This window comes from Lolium rigidum, chromosome 1, assembly GCF_022539505.1.
Source record: "Lolium rigidum isolate FL_2022 chromosome 1, APGP_CSIRO_Lrig_0.1, whole genome shotgun sequence".
NCBI classification, from domain to species: Eukaryota; Viridiplantae; Streptophyta; class Magnoliopsida; order Poales; family Poaceae; genus Lolium; species Lolium rigidum.
In genome coordinates this window covers 361,077,138-361,095,914 of record NC_061508.1, presented here as the reverse complement: position 1 = coordinate 361,095,914, position 18,777 = coordinate 361,077,138, and the positions used below count along the sequence as shown (strand labels likewise).

Here is an 18,777-nt window from a genome sequence, read left to right as displayed (position 1 = left end):
TATAAACCTCTTCACCACCTCGTTTTGAAAGATACTCTATCTAAAATAAATCTCATCTGATGTATTTTGCTTAAAAATGGGCAACGGAGTCACATGCATTTAACACTTGTGATGCCATATATGGAGCATTTTAATTTTTATCACATATCGCACAACTGCAAGGTGGGGTTCTTCTTTATCAACATGCACAAATAAATAATAAATGGTTAAAAGTAGTATGCTCTTATACATTTATGTTTGTATTCCGGAAGGAATTTGGTGTGGGAATTGTAATAAGACTTACAAATCACGTATTAAGCAATGGTTTTTGTTGTATACACACCCTGAGAACCAGGCTGGCCCTTTGGCATGTTAGTTACATTTCTCGCTTATTCAGCTTCACCCTAAGCCCATCCTTCATCTGCAAAAGACATGACAACTTGGTATTGATGGCCCGACCATCCAACATTTTCACATCAAAGTTCCACACAACAGCAGCGACGATGATCTTCATCTGTACGATTGCGATGTCCTTGCCGAGGCACAGCCTTGGCCCTGAGTTAAACGCCATGAACTTGTGAGAGGGCACGAATCGCAGTTTGCGACCGTCCTCGGAGAGCCACCTCTCTGGCCTGTACTCCCGGCAATCAGCACCCCAGACAGCCTCCATCCTGCCGACGGAGTAGAGGGAAATGAGGACGATGTCCCGCGCACACACCTCATGGCCACTCGGCATCACATCAGTAGCGACCACAGACTTACGCTCCAGAGGGGCCGGCGGGTACAACCTAAGTGTCTCCAACAAAGCAGCTTGCAGATAGACCAAGGATTTGACATCCTCTGTCTCTAATATCATCGTGGAAGCGCTAGCAATGGCTGATTTGCGAGACATGATGGGTGTCAGTTCGTCGCGTATGCTCGCCACCACGTGTGGGTTATTGGCGAGGTTGTAGAAGATCCACGGCAAGGTAGTGCCGATGGTGTCCCTCCCGGCGATCATGTAGGTGATGAGCGTCGGGTGGAGCAAATCACCGCCGTACTCCGGGTCATTGATGTAGCTAGACAGGACGTCCACAGGTTCTTGACCAATAACATGGCCGTTCTTCCTCCTCTCCATGATCATGTCATTGGTGAAGCAGTGAAGCACCGCTTGCGCAGAGGCGAGCTTCCTCTCCGGACCGATGTTTAGGCACCTCATCACCTTCCAGCAAAACGCCGGCACAATGTGCCGGGTGAGTCCCACCTCCATGATCGTGTCCATCGCGTTCGCGACGTGCACGGGTGGCATATCGAGTGATAGGAGGGCAGGATCCACGCCGAAGATGATGGAGGCATACAGGTCGAACACGAGCCTCGTCATGAGATCAGTCATGTCGATGGGAGCACTGGTTCTCGCCATGTGGGTCATGAAGGGCAGGAGGCCTTTCTCCACCTTGTCCCGGCAGCACCTGGTCATCAACCCAACCAACCGTGGGCTGCTCAACACGCCCTGGTAGTTCGCCCGCTGCCGGCGACACGACTCGCCGTCGACGGTGAATATGGAGCCCCTCATCACGTCGAAGATTTCGGCGAACTCCTCGCCTTTGGGATAGTTTGCGTGGTTTGAGGTGAAGATGTGTTGGATATTCGCCGGCTCGCACGTCATGAAGAATCGAATGTTCACAATGGCGAACTTTAGGCTGTGCCCTGAGGGCGCTAGGAGGTCAAAGGCGATGTAGTCATGCAGTCTATGGAGGTTGTAGACCAGGGATGGGAGGATACCGGCTACTGGCCAGTCCACCGCCGGCAATGGATTCTTACTTGACTTCATGTAGTAGGAACCTACCACAACTACAAGTAGCACAAACATGGAGATGAGTAGTTCTGGCAAGAAGGAGAATGCCATTGTTCTGGACACGAAGAGGCTACTGCATGGATGGACATGCTGTATAGAGATGTAAGCCCATGTCTTAATTTATAGAAAAACCTAAACAAAAATTAATGAAATATAGATGACGAGTATTATGTTGTTCAAACGAAGAAGTCTTTCTTCCCCTATCTGCATCCTGTTCAGTTGCCATACAACATAGCTTGTGCATGTCCAGTCATGCATAAAGCATGCCTTAGGATGTTCAGTCATGCAAACAACATACCTTGTGTTATGATATGCATGAACATATGTGTCACAGAAGATAACTGATAGGTTTCGCCTACATAAGCATGTGTACGTACCGTGAGTTGCTAATCTTGCATGTGTCAAAATAAATCTACGCACATGTGACGGGAGGCAGGTGTGCTTCTATGTCAGCTTTTAAATCAAATCCTTCGCTCTTTTTTATGCGGGTAAAGAAAATTTTTGATTGTTGTATTTTATATACCGCCTGTGTAAGTCAGGTCATGCTGAGAGAAGTTTTTTTTTTGGAGGCCTCTTTGAGATACAGCTATAGTATCTGAACTCATGATACCAACTCACACCACACTCACGCCCACTCACACACGCACGCCCTAGTACACGAGCTAGATCCTAGAACTATACACAAACTTCACACATTTTGTGATAACCGACGCTGTGACAGGGTCTGGGCGTGCTCACCATCGCATCTAGTATCCGGTTCTTCACTGAGTGGGGGAGATCAAGGGGGTGGGGAAGATTGGAAGAAGCCGATAGACAGGATGAGAGGAAGGTCACACTGGTAGAAAAAAGGCCATCGGTCGCGGTTCGCAACTGCCATTGGTCGCGGTTGCGCAACCGCGACCAACTAAGCGCGACTAAAGGCTCCTCCTTTAGTCGCGGTTCCTTATGAACCGCGACTAAAGGCGCCTCCACGTGGCCGCCAGCAGTCCTTCGGGGCGGAGGACCTTTAGTCGCGGTTCTCCTGGCCAACCGCGACTAAAGGCCGCCGCAGGTTTAGGGTTTTAGCCCCCCCCCCTAAACCTGGTTTCTTTTTAATTTGTATTGTTTTATTTTCTTTTGTGTTTAATTTTAATTTTGAAGGAGTTTCACATATTCTACAGTACTACATACATGCATATGAATGTACAATTTCAAACAAATTTGAAATTAGAACCAAAAAGAATTCAAGAAGAATATACAATATATATTCAATATCGGATGACCATATACAATTTTGAACAAGTTTCCTTACATAATTTAGTGCATATGAAGTTCTACGTTCTCTACATAGTGTTCTCCTCTAGGATCGATGACTTCCCTCGCGAGCCATCCAGCTAGTTCCTCTTGAAGTGGTCGGAAGCGAGCTTCTGGACTAAGCGTCTTCCGGAGGTTATTCCTCTTGATGTTGTTCTCGGACGGCTGCCGCTCAGTGGTGTATCTCCGGATCATCTCACAAACATAGTATCCACATAGATTGGTCCCCGGTGGCTGAATATCCCCAGTCCCAGACACTGCCCTTTTAAAATGTAGCTCTTTTTTGAATTCACCGACCTTTGTGTCTGCGAACCGTCTCCAAACCCTACGAGGCAAAGAAAATTAAATGAACAAGAGAGTTATTAGTTACTTGATATTAGGAAATGAACGGAATAGGCCGATCGATATAGAGCGCAAATGAATGAAAATAATTACTTCTGCATCATTTTTTTCATGTCGGCCCAAAGCTTTGCATCCATATTCAGAGAGTCGTGGACGAGAACTGTGGAGTCGTGAAATTGAATTACTAGCAAAATCCAGTGGAACCTGCGGACACGATACATGCACAGTCATGTATAACTCATCGATTAGCCACATACCATGCATGGAGTAAACAAAAGAGAATGTGCTCAAGACAGAAACACTCACCCAAAATGGTAAGGAAATAGAATATCACTTTTGAGTTCCTGTTTTGTAAAAAACCGCCACAGGTCTTCCTCCACGTCGGCGAGAAAATGTTCTAACACATATGAATTAACGATTTGTGGGTCAATGAACCCAACATCATGGATGCTCCTTATTCGCATTTCCCGCTTCTTCATTATATGATATGCCATTGGAAAGCTGTTGACTAGGCGCAACATTTTCATATAGATCGTTTTCTCCAATTATTTATAGTTTAAGAGCAGATTTGAAAAAGAAACATGATTCTACTTTCCGGAATACTAGAATTACATATTTATGCGGACAATAATTTTAATTTAATCTTTGAATCGCTTATCGGAATGATTCATATAATATACCGTCGGATTCGTACAGTAATTTATCATCTTTTTCGTGTTCATTGTTTTTCGAAATTCTCTATTGTTTAAAAATAATTTTGAATATACAAAACAGTATTTTCGTGGATTTCACTAATTTCGTGCAGTTTTTTAGGTCTAATTTCTAAACGGTTCATCAGATTGATGCATATGATATGCCATTGGAAAGCTGTTGACTAGGCGCAACTTTTTCATATAGATCATTTTCCCAAATTCTTTACAGTTTAAAAGCAGATTTGAAAAAACATAATTCTATTTTCCGAAATATTACAATTAAATGTTTATGCAGACAGTATTTTTAATTTAATCTTTGAATCGCTTATCCGAATGATCCATATAATATACTATTGGATTCGTATAGTAATTTCGCATCTTTTTCGTGTTCATTGTTTTTCCAAATTCTTTATTGTTTAAAAATAATTTCGAATATACAAAACAACGTTTTCGCGGATTTCACTAATTTCGTGCAGGTTTTGAGGTCTAATTTCCAAACGGTTTATTGGATTGATTCATATGATATGCCATTGGAAAGCTATTGACTAGGCGCAACTTTTTTATATATATAATTTTCACCAATTATTCACAGTTTAAGAGCAGATTTGAAAAAACATGATTCTACTTTTCGAATTTCTTGTTTTTATTTACTTGTTTTTGGGATTTATTTCCGAACCACTTGTCGGAATGTTCCAACTGAAATTTTGTTGAAAAGATATTGATTAGGTGCAACTTTTTCGTGTTGAAATTTTTACGACGAACTTCCTCGAGGTACAATGTGAACTTCAGGACGTTACGAAGTGAACTCGTCATTTTGACCAAAGTGAATTTCAACAAAATGTAGTTGTACGACGTATTTTAAAGTGAACTTCCATGAGATGGAAAGTGTACTTCCATCGCGGTACAAAGTGAAATTCATTTTTTACAAAAGTGAATTCCCACAAGAAGTAATTTTATCGTCGTGCAAAAAGGTGAACTTCTACGTGGTGCCAAGTGAACTTCCTCGTAGTGTACAAAGTGAACTACTGTTTTAACCTAAGTGAATTTTGACAAAAAAAAGTATTTTAGCTTGTTTGACAAAACGTAATGTGAACTTTCGAAAATGATGTGAACTTCCGGAAAAGTAAAGTGAACTTCCGAAAAAAGTTAAGTGAACTTCCGAAAAATGAAGTGAACTTCCCGAAAATGAAGTGAACTTGCCAAAAAAGTAAAGTGAACTTCCGGAAAATAAAGTGAACTTCCCAAAAAAGAAGTGAACTTCCGGGAAAAGTAAAGTGAACTTCCAAAAAAACTAAAGTGAACTTCCCGAAAAATGAAGTGAACTTCCGGAAAAAGTAAAGTGAACTTTCCAAAAATGAAGTGAACTTCCCAAAAAATGAAGTGAACTTCCGAAAAAAGTAAAGTGAACTTCCGAAAAATGAAGTGAACTTCCCAAAAAATGAAGTGAACTTCCGAAAAATGAAGTGAACTTCCCAAAAAGTAAAGTGAACTTCCGAAAAATGAAGTGAACTTCCCAAAAAATAAAGTGAACTTCCGAAAAATGAAGTGAACTTCCGAAAAATGAAGTGAATTTCCCAAAAAAATGAAGTGAACTTCCCAAAAAATGAAGTGAACTTCCAAAAAAGTAAAGTGAACTTCCGAAAAATGAAGTGAACTTCGCAAAAAATGAAGTGAACTTCCCAAAAAAGTAATGTGAACTTCCGAAAAATGAAGTGAACTTCCCAAAAAAGTGAAGTGAACTTCCGAAAAATGAAGCGAACTTCCAAAAAATGAAGCGAACTTTCAAAAATGAGTTCGGCGGTATGTGGCGTGGGTTTGATAGTAGGCGGGATGGAGTCGGCGGGAGGTAAGGTAGGGTGGGGTCATCGAGAGGTGGTGTGGGTGGGATCTTCGGAAGTTGGAGGTGTGGGGTTGGTGGGTGGTGGTGGTGGGGTAGGGTCGACGAGAGGTAGGGTGGGGTCGACGGGCGGTGGGGTTGGCGGGCGGTAGCTAGGTGGGGTGGGGTTGGCGGGAGGTGGGTGGGTTGGGCCGGCGGAAGGTTGGATGGGATTGGGTGGTTGTGTCGGGTTTAGAAGGTCTTTAGAGATGGGTTGTAGAATAACTAGTCTATAACATCCCGTGGGGGGGGTTCTAGAATAGCTATTCTAGAACCACTCTTAAGGGGGTTCGAGAATAGTCTTGCTCTATATATATATATATATATATATATATATATATATATATATATATATATATATATATATATATATATAGAGAAAAGCTTTTCTATTTTGTGTCTCCCTGGTGGTGGCAATCATAGCTATTGGTGTTGCTTTGAGATTCCCATTATGGGCTGGCCCAAACTTTCCCTCTATTCTTTTCTATCTTTAGTGGAGGTGTTTGGTATTTCCTTTTTGGGTCGAATTAGGGCACGTTTGCTGCCACCCGCCAGTGCTAGGTCTGTGTCCTGAGCGGGATGTTCTGATCGAGATGCCTAGGCTCCAGTCTAGTTTATAGCTCCGATTAAGTGCCTACTTAGACAAAGGTTCGGCGCCTTTCTCTCTGCCGTAGTCTCTTTTTTTTTCCCATCGATCCCGTTTAGAGACAGCGATGCTCTTCTTGTCGTCTCACCCCAGATCTCGCCGCCGTGCGCCACTGTGCTCTTGCTCGTCGCCGGCCCCGGCGCTCTCGCCTCCATACTCCGCTGCGTGCCCCTCCCTCCGGCGCCAAATCCCTCTGCACGTCCACCCTCTCCTCTAGCCTGCTAACAATGCCGTAGGGGACCACGAGGAGGGGATTGATCTGGGTGCAGGATGAGGAGGGGCTCGATCTGGCTGTAGGATGAGGAGGGGCTCGAGTGCGTCTCTGCGCCTCCAATGCCGCATCCGGATATCAGCGCCAACTCTCCCGCAGCTACGTCGCCATGGGCGCGCCGCCCCGTTGCCCTAGAGATGCTGCGAATGCGAGGTGGTGTTGGGCGACCTGGTTTACTAGTGGAAATCCCGGCGTCCCTCTGCCCCGCTCCCAAAGGCACCGCCTGGTATGAAACTCCGCAGATCCCTCGACGCCGGCGCGCCCCGAGCTGCGCCCTACTGCCTCGACGCCGGCGCGCCCTAGGCTGCCCACTACTGCCTCAACATCTGTGCGCCCTGAGCTGGCCCCTACTACCTCGACGCCGGCGCGCCCTGGACTCCCCCGATCCCTCCTACTGTCTTGACGCCAGTGTGCCCCGGGCTGGCTTCCTACTGCCTCGACGCCGGCGCCACCAGGCTGGACCCCTACCGCCTCGACGCTGGCGCTCCCGGGGCTGCCCCCATACTGCCACCAGGAGCGCGACCTTCGCGTGCGGAGGGTCTTAAACGTCGCTGTCCAGGTGCCCCATCGGATACCAACTGATTTGTAGGCCTCTGTTTTTTTCTCAGATAAGAGAAGTTGATGCAACCGTGATTTTGTCATACAGGAAAAGAAAATCAAATGGAGAAATAGGAGTCCGTGGATTTCTTCCTAGCGGTTCCTGTCCCCGGCGTGCGTTTCTCTATTTCCTTGCTCCGCCACGATTCCAAGCTCCACCCACTAGTGTGTAACTGTGGATGATATGAAGAAATGGTGGGCGGACCACTTCAAAATCTAGACAGTGGTAATTTCCTTGACTTGGATGCTGATTCTGAAGCCATAAGAGCTATATCGAGTTATGGATTTGGAAAAAATCCTTGTTTATTTTTTTTATAGCTGATGGCAGATTATCTGTAGCATTCACTTGGATATTTTGTCCATGGGATTAATCCCTCCTGTCTGATGCGTTTCATGCCTCTATGTGGTTGGCACTACATTTTTGCTGATGAGCTTATTGTGAAACTGAGCTAGTGGATTAGTTATCTTTGTTCATGAGCTAGTTGATTAGCTATCTTTTTTCCCAACTGCAGCATCATGGTCTGTAATTGTGCTTATTCTAAAATCTATTTATAGGAAACAGATAAATGTTAAAAATGTCTTAGGCTGCTACTCTAGCTCATATAGATACGTGATTTAGTGGGATCATTTACATGTTTGAAATTTCTCATATAGATTAATGGTATCATTCATTATTTACATGTTTGAAGTATCTAATATCTTGGTATTCTCCACAGAACGGTGTTGTGTGCGTGTCGGGCTTGTTTTATTTTAGATCCCTTGCAGTGTTTCTTGTTCAGAGTGGTGTCCATCCATAATTTAGTGCAGCAGCATGTGCTTGCAAACTGGCATAAAGTATCTAGTAATCAACAACAACTTGATATCAATAGTTCGGAACCATAAGTTGTTCATGATGACATGTTACTCTTGATATGTGACTTAATTATGATTTTTATAGTGCTGAAAGATGGGTAAGAAAAGGTTCACAATGTTTAATCATAGTTCAAACGAACATCCGTTAGTTCATAGGAAAACATTAGTTCTATTTCGGTTCAGTCTGCACTTTGAACAGGGCACCGTTAGATATGCACCAAGCACCGTTCATGCCAATGAACAGGCTCTTTTCTATTTACCGTAAGGCACCGCTCGTTCAGATAATGGCTTGATGGATTTATTCGATTTTAACAAAGGCTAATCCTGTCAATTTGTTCATAGGGAGGAGCCCTATATCTAAAATTAAATCTATGCCATGTCATTAATTGAGCTATTACAAAACCCTGCTAGCAAAGTACCAATGGCATGCATTCCAGTACTATGAAAATTCATGGGGGTCAAACTTAAGTGAGCTAAGTGGCCATTTTCTAAAATTTGCCAATGGAGCCAAGCTGCTTCTTCATTCTCCTCCATGTTCATATAATTTTCTTGCAACTACTATCATATAGGTTTTACAATAAGTCTAATCAGCATATTTTATCATTACAATAGACATACTGAACCGAAAGATTCATTTGAAGGAAAAGATTTGCCTCATTACAGTAGGAATCTGCAGGGCAACGTGACCATTGCTGCCAAGTCTGGAGTCAAGCTGAAGATCCGGAGCTCTGCTGTGTTATGCTGTGACACATGTCCTTGTCTTCTCTCCAGGACATCAACGGTGAAATCCATATTCATGTACCGCTGTTGAGGATGCTTGCCGATTTTCCAATTTAGGCCTCCAGCTGCTGCCGCTTATAAACTCCCTTATATTGCTTAGGCCTCCAGCTGCTGCCGCTTTATAAACCATATATTTAAGCTCGTGCCAAAATCCAATAATATCAAATATCACGCATTGGCTCCTATGAATACCGTGGTCAGAACCATTTATCTAGAATAGCACGCACCCTTCGTTGAGACTTGTGGCCCCTTTTAAATAATCTTCTCAAATCAGGTTAGAAACAAATCCTTACTTCCAAGTTTCTTATCAGTAAAAGTTGAATTATTTTCATTGTGTGTGATCCATGTGAATTGGATTACAATATCTGTATTTCAAACATTATAGATTTGATTGAAACTTCTGGTTCTATTTTTCTCTTGGATTTGTCCATTTATCAGTTTGAGATATTAGTGCAGCCTGTTCTTCATTTATTTTCTCACCAGTGTGTTGATTTCTCCACTTTGCTATAGCACCTTGGCCATTGGAATTCCATCAGATTAGATGTGAGATATTATGTTCGGGTGATTTAAGAAATGGTGATGCCTTTGTCAGGTATTAATTGCTTCCAGAGCTCCACAAAATAGGTGCATGGCATTGTTCTACTGGATTTGCTGACTGGCAAAAAGCATGTGGTCAACGAATCCAATCTCCATCACTTGGTAACTATCTTTCATTCTCTCGCAGTTCCTCGGATTAATGTGCCATTTTCTTCTGTCTATTTTGCTTTGGATTCTGGTAGTGTCAATAATTGTTGGATGATCCCCACTAGGCTTATGCTCATACAAGGGGACCAGCACTGTTTAATTTGTGTTGCCACAATTTCAATAAGCACCGTATGAGATTGTACCGAGCACCCTTTCGTGATTCAATAGGCACCAATTAATCTCAAGTGGGCTCCTTTCTGTTCCCAATTTATTTTATAGGCACCAAAAGATAACAAATGGTCCGAATAATCTGAGGAGGCATCCCATTTTTTGAACAAGCTCCTTTCAAGTTGTACAAGCATTGTTTCTTATAAAGCAGTTTTTGTGTGCTAAATCTATTCCTAGACCAAATAGAAGGGAGTTCATTTTGAATTTTGTACTATTCAACCTACATTTTACTGCCTTGTGCATAATGACTCAATTTACTACCTGTCCCTAAACTTAGGATTTGATACTCACTCCACGCAGAAGCATGTTCTCTTGTTTAGTACATTCACTTGGCACCGTTGAACACAATGGCAGGCTCCATCCACTTTTTGTTCAGGCACCTTCGTTAAGTAAGGCAGGCACCTTATTCTGCTACTGCTGTTTTCCCTTATTATTCTGCTGATGCGGTTTTCGCCAAAGTTGTAGTATTGGATGATAATCCTGCCATGTTAAATTTTTTTGTATGGATATTTTCATTCTTTTATTTCAAATTTCTAGATCTCTTGAAGCTTAAATTTGTGAAAATTTTCAGAGCAGGGAAAAGAAGATATTGTTGATGGCTCTAGATCCAACCCAAGTTAGGACTTCAAAAACCCGCTCCTCCGATGGGTACCTGCTGCTCGCCGCCCCCTTCTCCATCTTGTGTGATTGCCTGCACCCTAAATGATGCGCCGCTTCGAGAACCCGCACCTGTGAAATAAGTGCATCCTGTCCTTGATTTATTTTCTTGCCATTGTGTTTCCTTTTCCTTGGCACATTTTCCATTGGAATTCCATCAGATTAGAGGACCGGTTCTCAAGAAAGATTTTATGTCCCTTTGTTTCCCAGATTTAATCTAAGTTTGTCACTTTAAAGAGTGCACACATTAGATATGTGCAGAGCACCGTTCAAGCCAATGAATAGGCTTCCGGATGTTTGGGTGGTTGGCTCTTTTATAAATTGTATACCAATCTTTGAATATTTTGCTCATGCACTCTTCCATAACGTGGTTCCTTCTATAGTTCTGGAAAGTGAGAACAGCGACAACCAATACCTCAGACTTGGACTACTGCCTTTCATTATTTAATCACATCTGCTAATGTTATTTGTCAATATCTAGTTGGACAGGCTCATGATAATTGATAAGTGTCTCACTTCTTGGAGGTGGCATGCATGCTGCCACAGGCTCTGGTTGTTCTGTGAATTTAGTTTTCTGTCCACCAGAACTTCAATGCTCATATTTAGCCAGCTAGGATTAAAGGAATCTCAGGGAAACTTTGAGATTTTCTTGCTCGTCTGATCCCCTTTCTTTTTTGCTTGCATGCTATGTTGTATATGATGCAGTAGCTAGATGCTAGATTGTCACGTTTGAAGCGCGCGCTTGATAAATCAATTGGTGGATATAATCAGATTGTATAGTAGATATCACATATATTCACATATTTTGAACATTGCTTGTATAACAGGAATATGATACAGTATTCATCTTTGTTAATGACGTATCTGGAATTTTTCATATGGAACACATTTGACATTTCTGTTTCTCTGAACTTTAGGCTGTCGTGGTTGCTGGCGACGGTAACCACAAATTGGTGGTCATACAAACCATGGGAAGATTGAGGAAAGGCCAATTATTACACAGATGGCTACTAATAAAACCTTTGGTAATTTCATGTCCTTCTATATTGTGGTCTATTTTCATTGATCAGTATGCATACACTAACATGTGCTTATTTGGTTAAGAAACTAATTCTTAGTATTTCCAGATTGGAAATAAATGTCTCTGAGACTCGAGCTAGAGCAAGTCACGCTTGCGATCGGCCTCTCCTCTCTCATCTTGACTGGGACGGCTGGAAAACAGGCAGGGCGCATATACTTAGGGGCCCACATGTCCACTTGCATCCTGACATGTGACGTCCAAGAAAATGGGAAAGGACAAAACATGAACTGGAACCAATGATGATGTCAGGTCACGGACGACAAGGCTCTTGGCCCGTGACTAGAGCAGAGCCATGCCTTAATGCCTAGCATTTGTACTAGTACTAATTTAATGATGCGTGATTTGATTAAACAGGAACAAACACATCTGCTTTTGTATTAAGGAAGAGAGTTAGAGGCTGGTGATTTAGTAACATCATTGGGTTGGTGGTACTGTCTGGTTCATTTTGACCCGAAGGAAGTAGGAGTAAATCAAAGGAGTGGTCCGTTATAAATGCGGGGTTGGTGTTTCGCTCTAGTGGAGCATTCACTAAGATTTCCCGTTAGGAAATGAGAGCGGATGGTAGTTATATTGCAGTTATTTCGGAACAATTCGACAGATGCGCAGGTGTACATACCACGATAACTGGCATGCCATGGATGTGAAATGTATGATCTGAATGCAGGGAAGGTATGAGCATGGAGATTGTCTTCAAAGTCAGGGGGATGATAGATCCAGGGGAGCTAGGAACCTGTCAAGAACAAAGAAAAGAAAACAAGAAAGGCAAAACCTTCAATGATAAAGAAAAGCCTAGACTTACTGGAACATCCACGGTGTTGATTGCTCCGGTTAAAGTGTTCGATCTTTCCTCACTAACGCAAGGAGACCCAAAACTCTCCATGGATTTGTCAACCAAGGTATGAGCAAGAAAGGGAAAGTCAATATAATGCCAATGCAGTAAAGAGTACCATCTCCAAAAATAGGCATAATCAATGCATAGATCTTGCACCGTGGAAGAAAACGAGGCACTAAATGAGAAGTTCCCGTTACGGTTATGAGAGAGAAGAAGAGGTCCGGCACGGGGATGGAACCTAACATAAATTAGCTCGAACCCATCACGTGATTCGAAAAAGGTGGTCACATGTCTCGAAAGAGGTGGTCACATGTCTCGAAAGATGTGAAAAGCTGAATCCTATAGGCTAGAGTAGGCCAGGTTAGGTTGCCCAAAATGATACATGTGTAAGAGGAAAGGTGCCGGTCCCCCTTGCTATTTTAGATTATGGGTGTGTAGAAACCAAACAAAGTGGATCCTTTTAGGTAAAAAAGTGCGGATCTCAATGCGAATGAGTGGTTCCGATTACACCCTCCACTACTTACAAACATAGCAAATCCACACTCTATATATATATATATATATATATATATATATATATAGACAAAAGTTTTCGTATGTAACCTAACTGCAGTGCATGCTATCATTGCCGTCCACCTCCGTGTCAAGATCCGTGCTATTTGTGGCCAATTTCTTTTCCAAAAAGCCATATTATCCTTTAGTGGACCGATGCACGGCAGCTTCTCTGGCCCGGCAGCAGTATGAGACAGGTCTGGGAGAAGAGCCGTTGGGATTGTCGTTACTGTAAGACCCGTTGGGCTTGCCAGTTTCTTCATGGAAAGGAATATCGAAACAGGCATCGTGCCATTTTCTCTGCACAGCAGCCCCCGACCTCCATCCTCCCCCAATCCCTGCACATCGAGAACTTCGCCGGACGGCGACCGGCGGCGACCGGCGGCAGTGCTGCCCCGAGCTCCACCCTCTCCAAATCCCTGTACATACAGTTGGGCTCTTCCCTGCAGATCGACAGCCCCCCCTTGACCCTGCCCGTTCCGGCTACCGGCGGCGACTGGCGGCGACCGGCGGCGTCCGGCGGTAGCCTCGGCAGTGCTGCCCCGACCTCCACCCTCCCCCAATCCCTGAACATCGAGTTTGGCTCTTGGCGGCGGCCGGTGGCGCCCCGCAGCTCCCCTGCATCGACGGATTTGTCGTGGCGTTCCGCCGTTTCTCTCAGCGCCAACATCCCAGAACTTCCCCTACTAGACTCCACGCCTCCACCCCTCGACCTGCCACTCACCCCTGTCCAGTCCGGTCGCCGGCGGCGCCACGTTCCTGCTGCAGGAGTCGGTCCAAGGGGCGACGGAAATTCTCCGTGAAAAAGAGCAAGTCCTGAGCTAGATTTCAGTGCAAGATCAAAGGTATATTTTGCGAATCCCCCTAGCAGACATTCTGATTTGCCCCTCTCCAGATATTCTGATTTGCCTGTCGTTTCATGTTTCCTGGCAGGCAAAACCTTCTGTGTTCATGGCCAGCAAGGGGAACAACGCCGGAAGTTCGCAGGACGAGTCCACCGCAAAAAAAGTCCCTCAGCTCGTACCCAGCTCCCTCCGCTGTCGAATGAGGCCGCCCCACGGCTGACGGCGGCGGCGGGAGGTCTCGTCCGGTCGCTTCCTCAAAGAAATCCACACTCCCACCCCACAAATCGCACCAAAATTGACCGTCAGCCCAAGATTTAGCTCGAGCCTGAGCTCCGCTTCGGTCTCCCTTGTGCGCGCGGCCCAACCTCCATGGCATCCGCGCCGGCCGCCGGCGCTTGGCCATGCTGCTCACCCGACGCGTTGCTCGGCCAATGTGGACTCCGCACCTGCGGCACGCGGCGTCGGCTCATGGGCCTTGGAGCCCCATGTGAGCGCGGCTCCGCTACCAGGGCCTCCGCCCCGACGGCGCGCTGCCGTCCTCCACCTCGGAGCACCCTGGTGCTCAACCTCTGGTGCTCGCGGATCCGCCTCTGGCTTCGAAGCCGGCGTCCTCTTGTGGTTCAGCGGCAGCTGGACGGGGTCGGCTTCCTCCTGAGCTTGGGGGTCCCGTCGGAGCCTGCTGCCCCACAACTCAGTGCTCTCCGCCGCCTCTCCTCTCAGCTCCTGCTGGTTGCGGCATGGCCGTCAGGGGACTCAAGGTGTGGCCATCAGGGAACTCAAGCCGGATGCGCCATCAGGATGACTCGAGGTGCGTCTCTACACGTTGCCTGGGAGATGTTTGTGTTAATTCCTTAATGGAGTATATTTTCTCTCTCTGAAAGATACACTCCTTGGGCTACAATAGTAGATCTTCAGATTTCAGAACCATAAGTAGATAGTTTTGTTGTTGATCAATTTGTATTTGTCTGACACTTCTGTTTTTATACTGAAACGTAAACTCCTTGGGCGACCGTAGTAGATCTTCTTCAGATTTCAGAACCTTAAGTGAATAGTTTTGTTGTTGATCAATTTGTATGTGTCCGATGTAGTGGAACGATGGAGGAGAAAGAAATTAGATGTGCAATGCTCTTTCTCTTTGTCTTGCTTGATTGGTTTTCATTTCTCTAGCTTGGCTTTCTGTTGTGTTCTGCTGCCGACAAGGTGTTCGTGTTAATGCTTGAGTACTTATTCATTGGTCTGTTTCTTTGTTACAAGCTAAACTATGTCGAGCTTTCAGAGTTACAGGAGGATGACTCTCTGGTGTAAGAATTAAGTTGGAAGACTGCAATGAATCAAGGGGAATGTTGTGTGTGTGCTTGTTATGTTAAAATTGATTGTGCTCAACTGAAACTATGTGTGTATTGTACCCAAGAGCTGAATCAGCATCGTGGCAATGAATCAAGGGGACAAAATTTTGCGTGGCCTAAAATGAGTTGCGACACCGGACATGCTCATAGCCCAATTGTGGTACTCAACAATATCAGTTGGGTGCCATATGTATTTGTAGAAGGGTGCTTAAACAGCTATGTTGTGGTGCCGATTTTTTTTGACTGATGGTACTCGAAACTGATTAGTAATCTGAAGTACGAGATACCTAGATTCATGGTACCGAAAATTGTCTAGTTTTTTGTTCTCTTCATCGCCAGGTACCAAATGCATATTAATCGAGGCACATCATAATTAAACTGATGGTACTGGAAAATGACTAGATATCGATTCTCTTTGACATTGGTACTGAATGTATAGTAGTCGAGGTACGAGATAATTAGACGGTTGGTACTGAAAAATGTCTAGTTACTGATTCTCTTCATCGCTGGATACCGAATGCATATTAGTTCAGCACGAGGTAATTAGATTAGTGGTACAAAAATTTGACTAGCTATCGATTCTTTATCACCTTGATTCTCTTTACCGCTGGGTACCAATTGTATATTAATCTGAAGTACGAGATAATTAGATTCATGGTACTGAAAATTGTCTAGTTATTGTTTCTCTTCATCGCCCGGTACTGAATGCATATTACTTGAAGCATGAGATAATTAGATTGGTGGTATCGTAAATTGACTAGCTATCGATTCTTGTATCGTCGTGATTCTATTTTAACTAGTTATCGATTCTCTTTTGACATGGGTACTGAATGCGTATTAGTCGAGGCACAGGTTAATTAGACTGATGGTACTGGAAAATAACTAGGTACGGATTCTATTTTGACATGGGTACCGAATTTAGTCAAGGCACGGGATAATTAGATGGTTGGTACCGAAAAATGGTGGTAGCTATCGATTCTTGTATCATCGTGATTCTCTTTTAACTAGTTATCGATTCTCTTTTGACCTAGGTACTGAATGTGTATAAGTCGAGGCACGGAATAATTAGACTTATGGTACTGGAAAATAACTAGGTACGGATTCTGTTTTAACATGGGTACTGGTTTATAGTAGTCAAGGCACGAGATAATTAGATGGTTGGTACCGAAAAATGTCTAGTTATTGATTATCTTTGTCGCTGAATACCGAATACATATTAGTTGAGCACGAGATAATTTGATTAATGGTACCGACAATTTTAACCAAGGTGCCAGATGTATTTATAAGAGGTGCTGCATTACGGCATCGCACCTCCGATATGCATGTTTGATCCTTTTTAGTCCATTTGTAGGTACTTGACAATTTAATCTAGGGTGCTTGAATTTTTTTGTCGTCGCGCCAGAATCTTCATCGTCGGGAACCGAATGTTTATTAATCGAGGAACGACATAATTATATTCATGGTACTGGAATTTGTCGGGTATCGATTCTATTTATCCGCCGGTAGAAAATGTATAGTAATTAAAGCACGATATAATTAGAATCGTGGTACCGGAATTTTCTGGGTACTAATTCTATTTATACGCAGGTACCAGATGGTAGTAAATTCAAATAGCTACATGGCTATGCTGCCAAAAGAAACCCATGCCCGTCTCATACAAGTCTAGAAATAAAATTCAAACATTATGTGGTCAAGATGCTTCCATTCGTGGTACCTAACAGTGACTATGACACTGTGTACTCCATCGTCAAGTACTAGTACAGAGAGCCGATGGAACCAAAACCACAGTCCAATTTGAAAAAATAGTTACCGCAAGAGGAAACGCTTCTGCGCATAGGCCTTGCTCTCAGATTCCTGACGCTGGCCCAAAGCTCTGACCAAAGTTCTTTATAAACAGGATGTATTTGAACTGGAATCGATCTCTCACACCACCTTGACTACCAAAACGGAAACAAAATTCAAAATCCCTGCGCACATCAGCTCCGTGCGTCAGAGCAAGGAGAGAGAAACTCCCTTCCACTCTATTTCTATGGGTCACACTAGGAACTAATAGGAAAGAAGAAGTACCAATCTCAAAGCACATGGACGGCAATGATAGCATGCGCTGGGGTAAGGTTACGTACCAAAACCTCGTCCTATATATATATATATATATATATATATATATATATATATACCAGCACTATTCTGCAACCGGTTGCAGAATAATATTCTGAGCACCGACTTGTACTTTTCTGAACACAAGGTTGTACTTCCCGGATAACAGGGTTCAACTTACAGTCGAACTTACTTGAACTTCCCGTTTTCTTCAGAGGTACTGATTATACCTCGAGTTTCTCAACCATTTGTCGGAACTATGCAAATGATATACCGTTGGATAGATAATGAAAAACCGCAACTTTTTCATGTTCACAACTTTCGCAGATTATGCACGGTTTAAATTTAATTTTGAAAATACGAAAACGCTTCTATATGGCCAGAAAACGAACTTTTAGTTCCATTTTTGAGTCGCTTATCCAAAATGTTCAAATGATATACCGTTGGATAGATAATGAAATTGCGCAACTTTTTCATGTTTTACGTTTTTTCAAAATCTTCACAGTTTTTGAACAATTTTGAAAATACCGAAATTCGGACGTACTCAAAAAACGAGCGGACAGTAATTTGGATGATTTGTTTCAACCGTATGTCAGAATGATGCAAATGATATGGCGTTGGAAAGCTATGGACTAGGCGCAACTTTCTTATTCCAATTGTTTTCTCTAATTCCTTACAGTTTAAGAGAAAATCTCGAATTACTGTCCGCCCGTTTTATGTGACGGGCACCGAATGATTTCCATGCAGTATATTTAAAAAATGGTAATGATATACGGTTGGAAAGGTGTCAAAATGGCGCATCTTTTATGTATCTACCATTTTTGCCAAATTCGAACGGTTTAAAACTAATTTTAGAAGTTTTGAAATCATGTTTCTGGTATATTTTGTGGGATAACGATTTGAATTTGATGGATTAGATCCAGTTATTTGTTGGAAAATGTTGTAGGTAATGAAATTAGACATATAATCTACCATATAAAGCTTTTGGTGACAATGATTGAAGTGGTTGGTGATCAAATCGATGAGATTTGGACAAGAGATTTCCGCCCCGTAAAAACAGAGCACTGAACTTCCCTCGACATGAACTTGTACTTATCGGGAAATGCGGTTGTATTATCGGTGCGGTTTCATGATAGTGTTCAGTAAAATAGCTACAATTCCTGTATTTTCTTTGGACACTTTTGTAGTTCCTGTAATTACCGTTTGTACTTCATGTAGTATATGCTTGTACTTCTCGAAATCACTGCTTGTACTTCCTCACGAATGATGTAATCATTTTGTTTTTCCGACATT

The 18,777-nt window shown here is 43.4% G+C and overlaps 1 protein-coding gene across 1 annotated transcript; it reads right to left on the bottom strand.

The window, feature by feature from the left end:
* Positions 1 to 355: 355 nt before the first annotated feature.
* Positions 356 to 1,864, bottom strand: LOC124684728 (noroxomaritidine synthase 2-like). The gene has a single exon (XM_047218986.1). It carries the CDS (start codon positions 1,862 to 1,864, stop codon positions 356 to 358), a length of 1,509 nt encoding a protein of 502 aa, XP_047074942.1.
* Positions 1,865 to 18,777: the final 16,913 nt, after the last annotated feature.

What these genes read in the sequence shown, in the direction of transcription:
- LOC124684728 (XM_047218986.1), bottom strand. Translation starts at nt 1,864, where the DNA reads ATGGCATTCTCCTTCTTGCCAGAACTACTCATCTCCATGTTTGTGCTA.